Source organism: Cetorhinus maximus, chromosome 17, assembly GCF_964194155.1.
Source record: "Cetorhinus maximus chromosome 17, sCetMax3.hap1.1, whole genome shotgun sequence".
In the NCBI taxonomy this organism is placed as follows: Eukaryota; Metazoa; Chordata; class Chondrichthyes; order Lamniformes; family Cetorhinidae; genus Cetorhinus; species Cetorhinus maximus.
The window spans coordinates 84,865,738-84,885,007 of record NC_135895.1 but is presented as its reverse complement, the minus strand read 5'-3'; the positions used below and the strand labels follow the sequence as shown (position 1 = coordinate 84,885,007).

The 19,270-nt window shown below is 46.9% G+C and overlaps 1 protein-coding gene across 1 annotated transcript in view; it reads left to right on the top strand.

Annotated features, from left to right (window-relative positions):
- astn1 (astrotactin 1) overlaps positions 1–19,270 on the top strand; it is a 2,710,576-nt gene that overhangs the window by 2,639,511 nt on the left and 51,795 nt on the right. The window contains exon 20 of the mRNA XM_078561790.1: positions 13,693–13,828. Within this exon, the coding sequence (XP_078417916.1) occupies positions 13,693–13,828 (136 nt within the window). The remainder of the gene's footprint in view (positions 1–13,692; positions 13,829–19,270) is intronic.

The window sequence follows — 19,270 nt, the reverse complement described above, 5'->3', positions numbered from 1 at the left end:
AAAGTCACAAATGTGACTGTGACAATAGCAAACTAACCCTCCTTGACCTTCTTGACTTGTCTGCTTTGATATAGTTCATCTCACCACCCTTCTCAAATACTTCTCCACCATCATCCAGCAGGATGGGACTGCTCTTACTTGGTTCCATTTATATCTTCCTAATTGTAGCTAGCAAATCACTTGCAATGGCTACTCTTCCCATTCCCACACCTTTATTCTGGTGTCGCCCAAGGATCTATACCTTAGCCCCTCCTATTTATCACCTTCATGCAGCCCCTCGATGATGGCATCCAAAACCACACTGCCAGTTTCCAAAGATGCTCTGACAAGACCCAGTTCTACCTCCCCCGGCTCAACCATTGCATTCCCTCCTGTTTGTCACACTGCTTGACCAACACCCATTACTGGGTCAGCAGAAGTTTCTTCCAATTAAATATTGGGAATACTGAAGCCACTGGATGGAATCATCCATGCCCGCTGGCATCGGGCGCGTTCAGTGGCATGAGCGGGCAATATGACAAGAAGGCCAAAAGTCAGTTTCCCGATGTCATAAAATCAGTTTGCGATGGTCTGCTCAGCCCATCAATGGCGGACCACATTTCCCGCCATCGGACATCAGGAACCTCATTGTAATACATCAGCATATCATATAAGGCTGGCCCACCAGACTCATCCCCGCTGCTGGATCGTCTGCCCACGTCGGCGGGAAAACATGCCGAAGTGTTTCACAACAGCTTATATAAGGCGTGCGCTTGGCAGGCTGCACTTTGAGGGGAGCTCAGAGGTGAGTAAATAGTAACATTGCGCAGCGCTTGCCCGGGGCGCCTGTTGGACTTCAAGGATGAGGCGCGTTGGAGGCGTGGGGGCAAGGAATGCCCTGCGGTTGAGGTGATTTGGGGTTGGGAGCAAGGGCTGCCCTGCAGTTGAAAGTAATGCACAAGCCCGTACAGGGTAGGGGGCAGGGAAGCGGCCACGCACTAGGGACACCTTGTATAAAGAGACAATTCTTCTGCAGCTGAGATTGTTCAGACGCAGCCACATTGACATGCTTGGAGTAGGGTCTCTCGCTTAACTGCCCACTCAAGCAACGCAGAGGCATGCAAGTGCCAACAAGTGCTCTTTTCACCCCTCGGGCACAGACTGCAAACTAATGAGCATTTTAGTGGACTGCAGAACAGTTGCACGACTGCACACATTGTACAATCTCCTTGCTAAAGCTGGCCATGGAGCAGTCACTGGTGGAGGCGCTCACAGTCCCTCGCATTGTAGGCATCCCAGTTTGGATCAGTCTCCCCCATGGTTCAAGCTAACAGTGCAGCCTTGCAGCACGGGTTAGGAGAATGTCTGTGCCTGAGCTGAGAGCACAGCATGCAGTCCAGTGGGCAAAGCTGCCACCAATCAGTCAGGTGAAGGGGGACGGAGGTGGGTGAGGTTTCAGGCAGCTACGAGGCTCCCTAAACTCTGGTTGTCCAAGAGGTAGCCAGCACATCTCTCTCTTTCATCCTGCAGGAGGAGTACATCATGGAGCCTGGTGACCTAGCTGTATGCCTTGTGGCTTACAGAGAAGAAAGACGATGGAGGTGCCTGGCTGGGCAGAGGGAGGAGCAGCAACCTCAGGAAGAAGGAGCAGCTGGGGCTCCCGCACATACCGCTGAAGAGCCACAGCGAGCCATTGCTAGTTGGCACCTAGGTAGACCCAGGGTCTATAGACGCTGCCTTTCATTCCTGCAGATGACTGAGAACCACTGTTGCTGAAGATTATGCATGTCTAGGGAACTGGTCGGTCACATCTGCCAGGATTTGGAGCCACATGGACATGGAGGGCATCAACTGCCAGCGGCCATGAAACTGACCGCAATGCTCAATTTCTACACCAGTGGCCCCTTTCACGGCTCCACCGGCGACCTCTGTGGGATCTCCGGCCTCCACCCCAAATGCATCCATGAGGTCACGGTTGCCATCTTTACGAAGGCACACAACTTTATGCATTTCACCCCGGACCAGGGCAGCCAGGATGCAAGAGCGATTAGATTTGCCCAGATCTCAGGTTTTCCACAGGTGCAAACGACTGCACACGTGTGGTACTCAGATCTCCGTCGCAACATGGGGTCGAATATGTCAATCACAAGAGCTTCCATTCGTAGAATGTGCAGCTGGTGTGCGACCACCACAAACACACCCTGCAGGTCTGCATACGATTTCCAGGGAGTGTGCACAACTCCAACATTCTCAGTATGTCTCAAATCCCCTAACATCTTCCAGGGTCCACGGAAGCTGCAGGGCTGGCTCCTCGGGGACAAGGGCTACCCACAGAGGATGTGGCTGATGACACCCGTGTGGCAGCCTCAGACTGCAGCAGAGCGGCGCTATAATGAGGCTCATACAGCAGCTCACAACTTGGTGGAGCAGACCATTGGGATGCTGAAAATGAGGTTCCGGTGCTTGGACCGGTCTGGTGGAGCCCTGCAATACAGTCCACATAGGGTTGTGGGGGGTGGTGGTGTGTGTCAGCTTCACCTCTGACTTCTGAACGGTCCGAATCACTCCCACTCCCTGGGTTCTAGACCTTGGACTTATTTGGGGGTTGTGACAACTTGTGACTACACTTAACTCAGCAGTTGGGTCCTCTGCCATAAAAGTCCAAAAGTCATATCCTTGTTGATGATATGAAAAATGTGGGAATTTTGAGAACCCTTCAGTGTCCACACACTGTTGTCGCCTGCTGCACCCTTCACAACCTGGCACTGAAATGGGGAGATGAGCTGGCTGAGGAGGAGATGCAGGAGCTGGAGGTCTCCTCCGATGAGGAGGACATCAGCGGGGATGAGGGTGAGAAGGTCCTTGAAGGAGACGATGACTGCAATGCGGCCCTTGCGCTGGCTAGGTGAGGCAGGTGTACTTGGGAGGACCTCATAACTGCTAGACTTGTGGAGGATGATGATGACATGCAATGAGGAGACACCATAAATCCCCACTTTGCATTTATGAATGTTTGACTCCAGTCTGGTTCATGGCAGCGCACATACCCTCTGCGATAACGCTCCTGCTATGCAGATACAGTGGAGGCCCTAATAGTCACTTGATTGCAGGAGGATGATGATGACTTGCAGTGAGGACACCCCATAGATCTTCACATAGCCTCTGAGAATGCCTGACTCCTGTCTGGCTGAGGGCAGCTCACTTGCACTCTGTGATCAGGATCATAGCATCAAGATGCAGCCATGAAACTTTAAAAGCCTTTGATCCTTTGTCAACCTTCAGCACTCAACCCCTTCAGGAGAACAGCGTTACTGGTCACAGATGCTGAAGAGATGGGGCCAGCCCCACCTTAAAGGTGCTGAGAGCACGCAGAGAGAATGATGGAACTCTGTGGCGCCTGCCCACGACATTCTGGCAGCAATGCCAAGCACCATCGAGGTGCAGGTATTACTAATGTGTCCAGGGAGTGTGAGGCCGGAACATCACTTTGGTCTAAAGGCTGCACAAAGCACAGGGAAGAGGCCCTGAACTGAGACACCTGCCTTTACATTGTGCAGAAAGGTTTCACCTCTGAGTGACAAGTAAACTGCTCATCAGAACAAAGAGGCATAGGCAGGGAGACATTCTTGGGAGTTTATTGACAATAGTGAACAGTATATACAAGTGACTAATACCCATGTCCAAGTTGTGCAATTAATTCTCCTTAACCTTCCTAACCCTGCCGCTACGGCCTTGGTGCTCCCCCAACATCCACAGCGGAGGTGGAGGCAGCCTGCTGACTGCAATGCCCTGACTGTGATGACCTTGACGGGCGTCCTCTGGAGGGCCGAGACCTGGTGGGCCCGGCCTGCTTTTGGTGTCCTGTTCTGGGCCAGCGGCACCCTCCTCGGCCTGTGGAGCTGGAGCTGCTGAGGTCACAGGAAGAGGGGATTGGATAGCCCAGACACTACTGGAGTCACCTAGATGGATGGCCCCGGGGTGTAAGCCTACTGATCCTCCTCCCTACGGGTGCCCGAGGGCCCCAGGCTGACTCCCTGAGGAGAAGGATAGCTGGAGTGAGATCGAACTGCTCAGCACCCCTCTGACGCATACACTATTGGAGGCCAACTATGGCATCAGCAATGGAGTTCAGCCTGTGCAGCAGTGTGGGAGTGACATTCTGGATCAAGGTCTCTATGGCGGCTGCCATCCTGCCAATGTTGACCTCGATGCATTGCCATGCCGGCACTATCACCTCAGCCTGAAGGCGGACGGACTCCTCCATCATGCCTTGCAATCTGAGGAGTGCAGTGGACATCCCTTGCTGATGTTCCCGAGCTTGCCTTTGCAGCTTCAGCAACTGTGACATGACCGAGTCCAAAGGCTCATCACCTGACTCGGACTAGCAAATTTCTGGCCTCCAGCAGTCCTCCAAGTGCTGGACACCTGGGGAGTCCCTGCCGTTGCCTGATCTGGATCAGAAAATGCAATGTGCTCACCAGATTGTGGTCCCAAGGCCACTGTAAAACTAGGTCCCACCGAGGTGTGTGTCTCTGGGAGGTTTGGGTGAGTGCTGTGATTGGTCTTCAGGGAGGGTTTCAGCAGTTTCCTCGAGACTTGATTGGAGGCCCTGGGTCATGGACTCTCGGCAGTTTCCCAGATGTGCCTGCCAAAGCAAGGAGAGATAATTAGTGCATGGCAGTGGCCTGTGAAAGAGGACACATCACTCACAGCATGGTTGTCTGGTGGCTGTTGCACTGCTGGATCCTCACTTGGTAGAACAACACCGACCTCATCGTCAGCACAGGAATGGTCCAGATCCTCACCAGCCAGCTGGATGGCTCTGTTTTTCAAGTCTGTGAGGACCTTGATTCCTGGCATTCATTCGTTGGTCTGCAACCTTTCCCTCTTGTTGTGTGCCAGCTTGTCTAGATAGATGGAGAAAGTGTAAGCAGGATGCCTGCCAGGCCAGATGATAAGGATGCCTGGCCTGTGTGGGTGGTGAGTGGTCCCATGTACGGGATGAAGACAATGACTGTGTGTGTGAGAGAGAGTGAATGGTGATGTCTCACAGGCAGTGAGTGAGGGCCCTGTGGATGTGTGATGGGTTTGTGAGTGTGTGAGTTGAGAGTGATGAGAAGAGTGGCTTACCCTGGCAGAATAGAGGAGATCATTCATCCTCTTGTGGCATTGGGCATCTGTCTTCTTTTTCAGGGTGTTGGCGCTGATCATGCTGCCATCGCCTCCCAAATCAGATTAGTGATGTTACTGCCCATCCAGCGGCCAGAGCGGGGGTAGAGGACATCACGCCGAGCCCCCACTGTGCTTGCAGGAAGTGTCATTGGGCCTGGGGGCTGCAGGCTTCTTGCCTTTCAGCAATCATGGACTGGAAGCACTGAGAAGTGTTTGCATGGCTGCATTTTAAATATGGCGCCCGGCATGATGAAGCAGTGAGGTGATGGCATGGCGGGCAAATGTCATGGAAACGGCGGGCATGGACTGCCCGCCATGGGAACGTCCTGTTTCCTGGGAATGCATGATTTATGCGGTGGGTTTGGGACTATATGTCGTGAAAAGCCCCCATTGAGTTCAGCGGGTAAAACGCTGCTACCGCACTTAGTGCAAATCTAGGACATTGGATCTGGCCCTGTCACAAACTCTGCTCCCAAGGTACTGATACCATCCTTCTCTCTGGCAACAGTCTGAGGCTGAACCGCACCGTCCTCAATGTCAGTGTCGTATCTGGTCCTGAGATGAGCCTCTGACCATACATCCACATCTCCACTAAGACCGCCGGTTTCCACGACCGGAACATCACCCAACTCCACCCATGCCTCGGCTCGTTTGCTGGTAAAACTCTCAGCCAAGCCTTCGTTACCTCAAGACTGGACTATTCCAATGGACTACTGGCTGGCCTCCCATATTCTACCCTCTGTAAAATCTCATGAAAAACTGTCTGAACTTACATCCAGTCCCCTTCACCCATCACCCCTGTGGTCCCAGGCCGATACTGACACCCAGTGGAGCAATGCCTTGATTTGGAAATCCCTCCGCAGAATCAGCTTCCCCGTCCCTGTAATCTCCTCTAGCCTGACAACCCTCTGAAACCTCCGTACTCCTCTGATTCTCACCTCTTGAGCATCCCTGACTTTGATTGCTCCGCCATTGATGGCTGTGCCTTCAGTTGCGAAGGTCCTAAGCTCTGGGGCTCCCTTGATAAACCTGTCCACTCCCTCTACCTCATGTTCTTTCATTAAGGCACAACAATGGTGTGGTACAGATGTGAAGATGCATGTGACACATTTTACCATGTCCGTCTCCTGGTCATGTCGATCTTCAGTCTTCCGGGTGCTGGTTGGTGGTTTCGTGGGCAGCTGAAACCCAATTCTGTCAAGGTGGCTTCTGCCCCCCAAAATGCATGGTGGAAGGAAGAAAGAATTGCATTTATGTAGCACCTTTCACGGCCTCTGTTACCTTGCAAAGCACTTTGCGACCAACTAAATACTGTTTTATATAATGTAGTTGCTGTAAAAAAGAAATAAGATAATTAAAGAGCTTCAATTTTTAAAAAAATAAATAAGACTTAGAGCCACAGCATTCCTACATCATGAACATTCTTAAATAGTTGATTGACAAAAGCTCACAATTCAGCGTGGGCCTCTAGTGAACAGTGAACGCTGCTACAACGTGGCCTGTGAGAATAAAGACCTGAAGGTGCTACATCACATTTGTTTTGAGCTTTCTTACTTTCTTTCTGCAGATGATGAGCAGCTCCATGAGACATAGATAAAAAGATATTGAGCTGCATATTACCGGGTCGGATGGCTCACCCCCACACCCCCACCTCACCACAGAAGCAAAGGCGACAGGAAGCTGACTTGCTCCATGCCAGCCTGCCCTACAGCCATAGCTCACTACGGTGGGCTAAATTGCCCACCCGTAGCCCCTCACTGGGGACAAAGCCCCACCCTCAGGGACTGCCAGCCAATCAGATTGTCCGGCAGCTCCAGCAGCCCCAGCAATGCCAAGAGCTCATTAGCGGGCATTGCCGAGACTACAACAGGTTCCAAGAAGAAATCCCAATGGATCCTGGAGTGAGGTCAGTCCAGGTTATTGGGCGGGGAGGCTTTGACCAGCTTAGGGAGGGAGTTGGGTGTGGCAGGTTATAGAGAGCAGGCGGGTAGGACAAAAGTGGGGAGGGGCACTACCTCAGGGGTGCTGCCCCCAATGCACAAAGGGCACCATCCAATGATAGTACGCCCCCCTTTCTTCCTGCCCTTTTACAAAATTTTTAACAAAAATGGCCTGCCACTCCCACCCAACTGCCCTTGCCAGCCATGTTGTGGCATGGGCATCGTCTTATCGGTGTCAATTGGCTTATTAACAAGCTCAATTGACCCTTGATTATTTAAATATGGCAGGCGGGCTGCTAATTTTGGCGCCCACCTACCTACCATGTTATTGGGGTGATCTCGGGGGTGGGCAGGAAGGTGGGCACCCACCCTGTTATACATGCCCCCCACCGAAAACACATCCGGCAGGGGCACGAAAAACCAAGCCCATTGTAGTTTTTACTGCAACCACAATGAACTCATTGAAAATGGTTTCTTTTTGTACTTCCTGCTTGCTGGTGGTAGTGCATGAAGTGAGATTGAATCAGTTCACTGGGCAGTTGGATCTGTAACAGATGACTTGTATTTAAGGGAAAGATAGATAAAGAAGTGAAGGAGGAAGGAATAGAGGGATATGTTGATCGGGTGGAGGAGGCTGTGTGGAGCAGGAATGCCAGCGTAAGCAAGTTTAACTGAATAGCCCGTTTCTGCCCAGTAAAATTTTGTGTTAGATATTGAATAACACAAACCTGAAGTTGGAATAAAAACAAGATACAAGGGTAATGGTGAAAAGGAGAAGGTGGGTAGAGTAGCAACAGGAATTGAAATGTTTGAATTTTGGTTTTAGAACATTAGGCTAGGAGCTAAACGTGCTCATTGTTCTTGGTGTGCCAGTCAGTCGCTTCAGGTGCCTGCAAGGCATTGAAATACATTGGGGAGAATTATCTTCCCATCGGGGGGATTGTGCGGAGGGGAGCGCGAACCTGATCGGCGCACCCGGTTGGGTCCGCGGCGCCATTTTACAGGAGCAGGTCAATTAAGGCCCGCCCAGCGTGACGCATGCCCGGAAGCGCAGAGTGCTCCCTGTGCGGGCGGGGGGAATTCCCTGAGTCGGGGTCTGTGCTCTTTTGCGCATGCATGCAGGAATCTCCCTGAGGCACAGAGGTGATCCAGCATCCTCTACAGCGCAGCTGGAACCTGTGCGATCAGGGCAAGCTATTGTGTGTCTCCTTAACCAATCAGAATGAAGAATTGCTGACGAGCAGCGCAGAATCTGAACCAGGAGGTGACAGGCGGAATATTGTATTCAATTTCAAATCAGGTACAGAAAGGGAAATAAAGAGAGGGAAAGAAAGGCTGCATTAAGGGGAGGTAAAAGCTGCAGCAAGAAAAAGTAAATATTGTTTAATTTTAAAAAAAAACTCCAATAATAATTAAAATCTGAAAGAATTCAATTTGATAAAGTTCATTTCCAATGCCAGGGAGGTTGCTTGGTGGTAATTTGGATGTAACATGCCATTAAAGGGGTACTCACACTGAATAGACAAACCCAAACTTTTTTTCTTGCAAATTCATTGAGTACCCATGAGAAAAGTATGTGAAATTCACATATTCAATGGGCAAAATTTTCGAATCGGCAAGCGAGGGCGGGGCACGCTCACTGACACGTAATGTCAGGAATCCAGGAATGCCTGGATAGTCAACTGGCAGTAACTTGCCTTGCAGTAGCCCATAGGATGAACAAGTGCAAGTGTCACAAACATTGTTGCTGACTGCAAAATTCATTAATCACCCCATTCATTTTTCATTAGTATTTTGGGGTCAACTAAGCTATTCCTGACTTGTCTAGTACCACACTATATGAACCTGCCAAAGTGTCCAATTTAGTTCCCTGTCATCTAAAATTAGGGCTGCACACAAATGGACAACGGCCCTGACTGGGAATCTAAATTGTACAATTTGTGCTCGTTGATGATGCAAGCTCTCAGTGAATCGATGGATGAGAGCTCGTTCACATTTAGTCTCCTGGAGTTTAATTATCAAAGTCCACATGCAAACAGTGGCGTCTTTGCTGAGGCACTGGGGCATACCAGTCACCAGGGTACTGTACACTTCTCTGGGTCAGTGACCACAGGAAAGGAAGACAGAAATGTGGCTGGAGCAGAGTGGGGGAGATTGAAACAACAGAGAAAGAGAGGGGAAAATAATGAGACAGGACAGCTGTAACAATGGATAATAGAGTAAGAGGAAGAGATAGAGAGAGGCAGGAAGAAGACCCATACATAAGATCAAGAGAGAGTGGGAACATAAGGGAAAGAGTGAATCGGAAATGTGATTTTTGTGAGGCTCAGGGAGAAGGGAAGGTGAGTGAGTGCAGCGGGAAGGAAAGAAGGACATCAGGTGAAAGAGGAAGAGAGATGAACAAAATGAGACGGGAACAAGTGAGCCAGGTGGAATAAGATGAGAGACTGGAATAAGAGAACTTTGTAGGATGGCAAGCAGAGGGAGAGATGAGTTTGAAATAGAAAAGGCAGGTGACCAAGGCTGGAACTAGGGAAAGAAAAATGAGGGGTTCAGAGAGGCACAGTGAAACAGGACAGAAAGGCAATCATACATGAGTAATTGGAGTGCGAGAAAGTGCGGGATGGGATTGAGATTGAGGTAGAGATAGTGGGATAAGTGAGAGAGGCATGGAGAGATCATCTAAATGTGGAAGTGCAGCATCTTGTCTGTAGGTGGCAGCTTTGTTCAAATTTACTCGAACCACCTGAGATTCAAAGATCTGGAGAAAACAACCGTCAGCTGTCTTAAATTGACTTCAGCCCTTGCAGTTTTTCAAGTAATGCAGTTAAATATAAGCAGAACTTGTACTACTGTTGCATAAATGTGTCTTTGTTTCAAAAAATTAAAGCAACAAAGCTTCTTAGCAGATGATGTGCAGCTGCTGTTGGTACGCCAATATTTGAGATTGGATGAAATGTCAAATACGAAAACCTTGAAACAATGATGTAACTCCGCATTGATTATTGAATTGAAATTGATGTGTTATTGTTCTCAGGTGGGGGATCAGAGGCTGTAGCCAACTCCTCACCGCTTGTTCAGATCCCAGTGTAAGCCAACCAGAGCAACACAATGGTCTAGTGTTGCATCAAAGAGAATTGACAGTGTGCGAAGCATTATTGTTTTGTGTGTTGCCCGTACATATTGTTCTCATCAATAGCACATGTGGAAGGCCTCACAAAACAGCAAATAACTTGCTCACTTTCGGATCAGGTATAGCAAATGTTGCGAGTAATTTACACACAGGTCGCCCTGGCATCACTCCTGAAAAGCTCACCCCTACTGACCGTCTGATACCGTCAAGCTGTTTCAATAGCTGCCGGTGCTAGAATGCAAGTCCTGCCTCTCATCCTGCAATGTAGCAAAATCATGGGAGCTTTGAATTATTCGTTCATGCTGGAAAGGCCAGCATTTATTGTCCAACCCTAATTGCTCTAGAGAAAGTGGTGGTGAGCCGCCCTCTTGAATCCAGGGGTAGGGAGGAAGTTCCAGGGTTTTGTCACAGCACCGACAAAGGAGTACCGATACATTTCCAAGACTGGATGTTGTGTGATTGGGAGGGGAACTTGCAGATGGGGATTTTCCCATCCGCCTGCTGCCCTTAACCCTGCTAGAGATCATGGCTTTTGTAGGCGCATGCAACAGAGGTCACTAGATAGTGGTACGGTGCAGTAATTCTGGTCGGCCATGCCCTTCCGGGTAAATAAAGGGCCCTACTGCCACCATAACTGAGATCAGCAAACTCAGCATGGAGCTGGGTGGCAGCTAAACCATTGCGGGTGTCTGGAATATAGACTCTCATCTTAAGGGTAAGGCACCTGAGAGAGTTAATGAGACACAGGTACTGGGCCCATGAGCTGCTGACATATCAAGAGTTTATGAGACACTAGTATATCCAGAATTAACAAGATGCTGACATGGAGTGAATACACAGTGGTAAATCAGAGTTTATGACACATTTACAAGTTACAAGCTGATAGTGAGATGTTTAAAACGGTTTTCCACAGAATCAATAAATTGCCTGGATATCCAGCTCCTGTACTGTAAAACTTACAATGTGGGTTTCCGATCAACGTGGAATGTCGATGAGTGAATCAGCCTTGATTGCAAAGTGTGTTCACGTGTGAATGTGTTAGTTATGTATGGATAGTTAATGGATAGTTAAATATTTGTGTGTTTGTATATCTGTGTGTATATATCTGCAAGGACGTGTGTGTGTACGTCTGAGTATTTATCAGCTGATCTCAGAAAATGCGTACTGAGATATGAATCTTCATAAGCTTGAATGAGACTCAACATGTGGATTAAATATCTATTTGGATGTACAAATGTACTATGTATGCATTGACATTGACCGATAGACAGACTAGATTTTAAGATTAAAAGTAAGATTAAGTGATCCCTTTGCCAAATACGCTTATTTTGTCCAGGTGCGACCCAGAGTTTGCTGTCACTTTCCATTTCAATTCCCTGCCCCGTTCCCACCCTGACCTTTCTGCCTTTGGGCTTCTGTTCCAATGGAGCTCGACACAAACTCAAGGAACACGATCTACCCATGAGGTACTCTTCAAATCTCTGGTCTTAATTTTGACTTTAACAACTTCTGATCTCAACCCCTTCTATTTTCTCTCTGGTAGTAGCCTCTGGCACTTTCGAATGGATATGCCAGAGTCTCGGGAGATGGGAAGAGCAATGGCTGGTACAGGGGTGGAGTCCCTCCACCCACTCTATTGGAACACTCTGCTGACAGTGCTGTCTGAACACTTGGTGCCAACCTGCTTCTATCTTCCACCAGACTCCTGGGCTGATGATGTCGGCTGGCTTTTCATGCTTCACGTTCGACTTACTTTTTCCCTTCAGCTTTTCTCTCACACTCTCTCTGTTTTCTTAATGTCTCTTATTTCTTCACTTTCTCTCATTATTCTCCTGCATGTATCACATCTGCCATTTATCTATTTCCTGCTCCCCACTTCGGCACATATTACTGGCCATCCTATGTCTTTTTTCCTGAGTGTGGTACTTAGCCCCGCTCCCCACCACATCCCCCATCAGCCGTCCTACATCACCAACACCCCCTCCCTCTTTTTCTTATTCTGCTCCTTGTTGAAATGCAACTCACCGGTAATATCTTTCAGTCCTGAGAAAAGGTCTGTACCTGAAACATCAACATACAAGGGGTGGAATTTTACACCCGCCCCACCCCCCTGATTCTGGCCCCCCACCGCCCCCATCCCACCACCCCTGCCACCAACCTTTGTTGCTGAGCCTGTAGCCTGGCCCCACTCACCTTCTAATCCGGCTCCAGCGACAATCGTCATTGGGAACTGGCTGCGGTACCTGCAGTGGCCATAGCTACCGGTGGCGCTGCTGGGACTAGAGGGCCGCTGGCCATTTGATTGGCCGGTAGCTCTCAGAGACGGAGTTCTTCCAAGATAGGGGTGGAAGCCTCACCCTGAGCCAATGATCGCCCTCAGTCCAGGACTTGCTGGCCATGTGGAGGCAGGCTCACCCCCGACTTTTCAGCTGGGGCGTTTGGCTCCCACCTTCCGCGTAAAATTCTACCCATGTTTTCCTAAAACCCGGTAGTTATCCAGTATTAGGAGCTGATCTTGCAGAAAATTACCTTCCAGATAATCATGAGGTAAAATTTGAGGGATTGATGTTTTGTTCTCTAACCTGTCAATGATATACACTGTGGAATTTGTTGCTACATGATGCAGCTGAGGCGAATAGCATAAACGCATTTAACATGAAGTTAGATAAGCGCATGAGGGAGAAAGGAATAAAAGGATATTTTGATAGAGTTAGATGAAGTAGGGTGGGAGGAAGCTTGTGTGAAGCACAAACTCCAGCATGAGCCAGTTGGGCTGAATGGCCTGTTCCTCTGTTGTAAATTCTACATAATTACATCACCTACCCTGACTGCTTTCATAATCATCTAACTGTTATGGTGTAGGCAGTTGGTCACAGGTTGGATGGGTTTTGTGGTATTCTGTCCGACCAGAATAAGAAAGGATTGTATGAGACATAACTGATTTGAGATATTGGAGCAACTTCTGTATCTCGATGCCTTGCCATTATAATACATGCAGCTCTGAAATCAAACACAGTTCTTCATATTTTTATTGGTCAGTGGGAAATGTAGTGTTCAATGGTTTGTTTCACCTGTGTTTGATTGTGATTGCCTAAAGTCAATAGTTGGCCTTAAGTTCTATTTCTCCCAGATTTTTTAAGAGCAGAAAGCTGTGTGCATAATGAACTGAGCAAGACATCCCCACTAGTTTAAAATATATCTCTGCAGCTCCTTGGTGTATGCCTTGAACATGAAAAATTTAGATCACCAATTCTTCTCCAAAACTACTTGAGTTCCGGCCATGACCTGCTCCATATTGATTTGTTGTCATTCCTGTGAACATAGTCTTCAGCGTAGAATTCTTATGAGCCATGCTGGGTGACATCATTCAGGCTGTTGTTGTTTGATAGATGAATTCAGCTTTGTGAAATATGGACTTATTAATCAGATAATATTGCTTTTTATTCTTCACTATCCTTCTCTCTACAGAATCGGTGCTGAGTTTTGTAGATGACATTGCCTCTGGATCCAAGACTCCCTGTGTGATGTTGGGAAAAGTTCCAGACAAGGTGTCAAACTCGATATCTTTGATAATCAGATGCCTGGAGCCTGACACTACATATATGTAAGTAGATTCTTAGCACATTCTAACAAGCACTTGTTTTGTAGGGATGATCTGAGAGAGAAGGAGAGGACTATATGTTGCGCCATTGGAAAATGAAAGCAAGACTGGATGTTAAATGGGTTAGCATATACCTCTTTCACCTCTAAAACTGGAATTCGGGATGAAAATCCTCTCCAAGCTGTTGGTTGTAAAGATTTCACATGGAGTAAACCTGGGTAATCTCACAAGCAGTCTTGTCAGAATGGACCTGTTACCACTAAATTGTGAGTCATGCCCAAAAAAGGCCTTGGGAAGAACCAATGTGGAAAATAGAAAATGTCAGTGTAACAAAGTTTGCTCTTTGAGTTTAGACCTTGAGTTTAGGAGGGTAGTTGGGGTTTCCAGTGGGGTGTCGGTGGGGCGTCGGGGGTTGGGGGAGTGTGGCGGCAGTGGCGTGTGGTGGTTGGTGGTCAGAACCATAGTTGCCCATGAGTTAGAAGTAGTTTAAATCCTGCTAACTTTTCCTGGGTAACTGTTCTTCCAGAAGTGTCGGAACCATCCGAAATCCCTGATTTAAATTGGAGTTTCCGATGGTTCCAGGTGCAGGGTCGTTGCCCATTGGAAATTTAAAATCCTTGACAATTCCCATGCAGCTCTTACATGGAGACTTCTGGGGAGGGTCCCCCGGTGCATCTTTTGGGGTACCTCTGAGGTATGACCCCCCACCTCCGCACCCCACACCCCCCTCGGGAACGGAAGTTCTGGCCCATTAAGTTGTATCAAACTGACATATTGTAGGAGTTAAAAGAAGTCAGCATGCCACTACCTTCTCAGGACAGTTAACGTTCAGGCACAAATTCAATCTTGGCAGTCATGTCCACATCATGAGAATGAATAAAATCTGAATTGTTCTTTCATCGATCTTCTTGGGATTGAGTTGGTAAATTCTAGGTTCCCCTTATCAAATGGTACTTTTGTATTCCACATTTGAACATGGACATTGAGACAAAAGGCATTGAGATTGGTCTAATGAAGTACACAACATATATTGAAGGACGCAGAAGTGAACTGATTGGTCACTGCTGGTGTCTCACCTAGCAGGCATTTTGTAGGTGATATATTGGATGTGACAAACTTCATTCAGTCATCCCATTTGACCCTGAGCTGAGCTTCCGACCCACACCCTCTCCAAAATGAAGATTGCCTATCTCCACCTCTGTAGAATCGCCCATCTCCATCCTTGCCTCAGCCCATGCTGCTAAGACCCTCAAAACCCTCAACCATGTTTTTGTTACCTCCAAACTCACCTATTCTAACACTCTCCTGACTGCCTCTCACCTTACGCCCCCCAGAAACATGAATTCATTCAAAAAATTCTGCTGCCCATATCTTAACGCGCACCAAGTTCCTTTCACCCATCACCCCAGTGCTCACAGACCTATACTGGTTCCCATTATGACAATGCCTTGAATTTAAAATTCATGTCCGGATATTCAACTTCATCCATCTCTGTAACTTCCACCAGCACTACAACCTTTTGAAAACTCCATGTTCCTTCAACTCTGTCCCCTTGTGTATCCCTGATTTCCATTGCCCCACCATTGGCGGTCGTATCTTCAGATAGCTAGGCCCTAAGTCCTCTAATTTCCTCCCTAAATCACTCTGGTCTTCTGTCTTTGTTTCCCCCTTTAAGATGCTCCATAAAACCTACCTCATTGACCAAGCTTTTGGTCATCTCTCCTCATGTTGCCGTGTTTGGCTCATAGTTAAATTGGAGGGAGTGGAGGGCAGTGGGGGCGGGGGCATGGTGCAGTTGATTGGAACAGAGGATGTTACAGGATAACTTGAGAGGGGTGTTTCATACTGCACTTCAAAAAACCTTTGGGAGAGCTTGAGATTTGGAAAGGCGCTATATCAATGCAAGTCTTGTTTTCCTTTAATAAAAATAAGAAATGCTGGAAAAACTCAGCAGGTCTGGCAGCTTCTGGGGAGAGAGAAACAGAGTTAATGTTTCAAATCAACTTTTCCAGCATTTCCTGTTCTTATTTCAGATTTCCAGCATCCGCAGCATTTTGCTTTTATTCTTGATTTTCTTGTCTTGATTGAGCTGAAAAAGCATTTCTGCGTTGTAATTTCTCTGACATTCACACTTGAGCCTAAACTATTAATGGAAAAATGTGGACATCAGTTACAGATGCAATAGCTTTTTCTATTCATCAGTGCTTGCTGCTTCCTGTTGCTGAGCCAATTTTCAGTTCAGTCACCTAAATTGCCGCTATTTCAGATCGTTTTAACTGAAGCAACATGCATTGATTTGTATCTATTAGATTGCCCGTGATCTGGATTCTGGTGCATTGTGTTCCATTTCATGCCTACCCGCCCTTCTAACCCCACTGTATCTGATTATATTCTTGTGCTAAGGAAATCACAACTGGAAATTCGTTTATAACTAGATCACCCAAACAATGCAATAAATGTAGAGGTGACTCTTGAAGTAGTGTTGATCAAAATCGTGAATTGCCATCTATTTTGGAGAAGACATTTGCTTTTCCCAGCAGGGTTAAAGTTCAGCCAATCCACATTTCTTAGAGCTTTAAAGGGGTTCTGAAGAAGAGTCATAATGGACTCGAAACGTTAACTCTCTTTCTCTCCACACAGATGCTGCCAGACTGGCTGAGTTTTCCCCGCACATTCTGGTTTTTATTTCAGATCTCCAGCATCTGCAGTATTTTGCTCATATTTTCTTAAAGCTTTGCTTGTCACAGTCAAACGTACGTAGATTGATATATTTTCTGTTGCATTCAGGATAACAATGATAGAAGGATCCTAGCCTCTAGCGACTTCTGTCTGGAGTCAAATCTAGCCGTTCCAGCCGGCAAGTATTCTCTTTAACTCTCAGAGTATTAGAGCGGAAATGTAATGGAAAAGAGCACCCCATTAGATTTCAATTTGACCTGGTCTATCCCAGAGCAACAGGGCATAATATTAAAATTGGAGTTTGGTCAGTTAGATGTAAAATCAGGAAGAATTACTTTTTGATACAAAGGGTAATGTAAATTTGAAGCTAAAGGGTGTGGGTGCCAATGGTCAGTTGGAGCGATACAAATCTAATTGTAGTAATTACAGCGTTGGGAAATGTAGGGCTGTAGCTTTAAGAATAACCCTGTGTTGTAAGATCACATGATCTGTGTAAGCCAATGTGTTAACAGCGCACAGGCCCTCTACAGGAGGTGTTCTTCATTAGTTACGGAGCTTGATGCACACGTGTAATTGCTGCTGCTGTCTTATAAATAAAGTTAAATGTTTCCACCAAAAAAAATTGGTCTGAAGATCAACTCTATAACAAACTGGTGATGAGGATAAATCAGATTTGGTGCTGTACCTCACCCAGCGATTGTGAGTATCTAGGTTTGTTAAAAATAAAATAAGATATACTCATCCGAAATGCCACAGTTTGGCAGAATCCCTTTGAGCCAGCCACAGATGATTGGTCTCAATATATATGACATCTTGTGCTCTTCTTTCAAGAAAATAAAATCACAGGGGAGGAAAAAGAGGAGAGTGATTATCCTGTGTATTTGTGGGAGCAAGACCTACAGTTAAATTCGAAGCTTGATGGCACCCAGTGCTCCAGATTCGAAGATTTTCAGTGAGTTAGTAAGGAACATTTTCAACCCAAGCCCTCAGTCACTGTGCAGAATTTCAATTCATGGAATAGAGTCCCAGGAGAAACAATTGCTACCTACGCAGTGAAATTAAAACAACTAACAGAACATTGTGATTTCAGTGAAACCCTGAATGACATGCTCAGAGATCGTTTAGTATGTGGCGTGCAGGAAGACATTATTCAGCGAAGATTGCTGGCTGAAGTGAATCTTGATTTTAAGAAAGCATTAGAGATAGCGTTCGCAATGGTAAGTGCTGTAAGGGATTCACAAGCAATTCAAGGAGCGCAAAATGGCACCGTTCTCCTAGTCGGGCAGGAACAGTCAGCCAAAAGTGCCACGAAAAGCCGGGACTCTGCTGTGAAGCAAGAAACAGCCCCTGCTAACCGAGAAATGAAAGGAAACAGCTTAGCAACTAAATCGAAAAATAGCTTTCAACGTGGAAACAATCAGTCTTCTAGCAATTGGCAATATATAAAAGTGGAATGTTATTTTTGTCACAGAAGTGGACACATAATGAGACAGTGCAAAACAAGATTTAAATAGGCTTCCAAACAATAAATGAAGTCCAATGAAGTCTACAGTGTAGAAGAGCCAGAAACATCCAATTCTGACATTTATTCATTATTCAACGTGAAAGTTAGGAAGACAGAGCCAATAGTCGTTACAGTGCAAGTGAATGGTAAACCTTAAAAATGGAAGTAGACAGGTGTGCTTTTACCACTGTAATAGGAGAACACACTTTCAGATATTTAAATAAAGGTGATCAACAATTAAATTTGGAACAAACATGTGCCAAGTTGAAAACGTACACAGATAAAGAAGTCCAGGTAAAAAGTATCACCAGAGGAACAGTTCATTATAGACACCAGTCGGCACAGCTACCAGTGATGGTAGTAGAAGGTGAAAGGACAAGCCTTCTAGGGCATGACTGGTTGAAGGAGCTTAAATTAAACTGGTCCGAAATCTTCCAGTTGCGAGCAGGTGGACTACCAGAACTGCTAAAAAAATGATACCATCTTCGAGGATAAACTGAGAAAACTCCAAGGCCTACAGGCCAAATCTACATGGACCCAGAAGCAACCCCTTGCTTCTTGAAAGCAAGACTGGTGCCATGCACCCTGAGAGAGAAGGCTAATGCTGAGCTGAACTGACGAGAGAAGCTGGGTGTCATAAAAGTTCTCAGAGTGCGCAGCACTCATAGCCCCTGTCCTTAAACAAGACCAGACCATCTTGATCTGTGGGGACTAAAAACTAACAGTCAACAGAACAACTAAACTGGACAGATACCCTATTCCCAAGATTGAAGACTTATATGCCAAAATAGCAGGAGGGACAACATATACAAAACTTGACATGAGTCACGCATATCAACAACTGGAGCTGGGTGACGCCTCCCGGGAATTCGTAACCATAAATAACACAAAGGGTTATACCAATATACACCCCTGCCCTTCGGAGTTTCCTCAGCCTGTGCCATTTTTATGAGAACAATGGAGAGCTTACTACGGGGATTACCTCAGGTTGTGGTCTACCTGGACGATGTACTGATGACTGGATTCACAGAAAAGGAACACTTGGCTAACCTTGAGAAAGTTCTGAAACGATTTTTAAAAGCAGGAGTGCACCTGAAGAAGGAAAAAAGTACTTTTCAAACAAATGAAGTCATTTATTTGGGCCACCGGGTAGATGCCCAAGGGTTACACCCAGCTGAAGAGAAGGTTAAAGCAAAAGAGAGGCACCTGCACCCAAGAACACCCCTGAACTTAAATCATTTTTAGGGATGATAAATTATTAT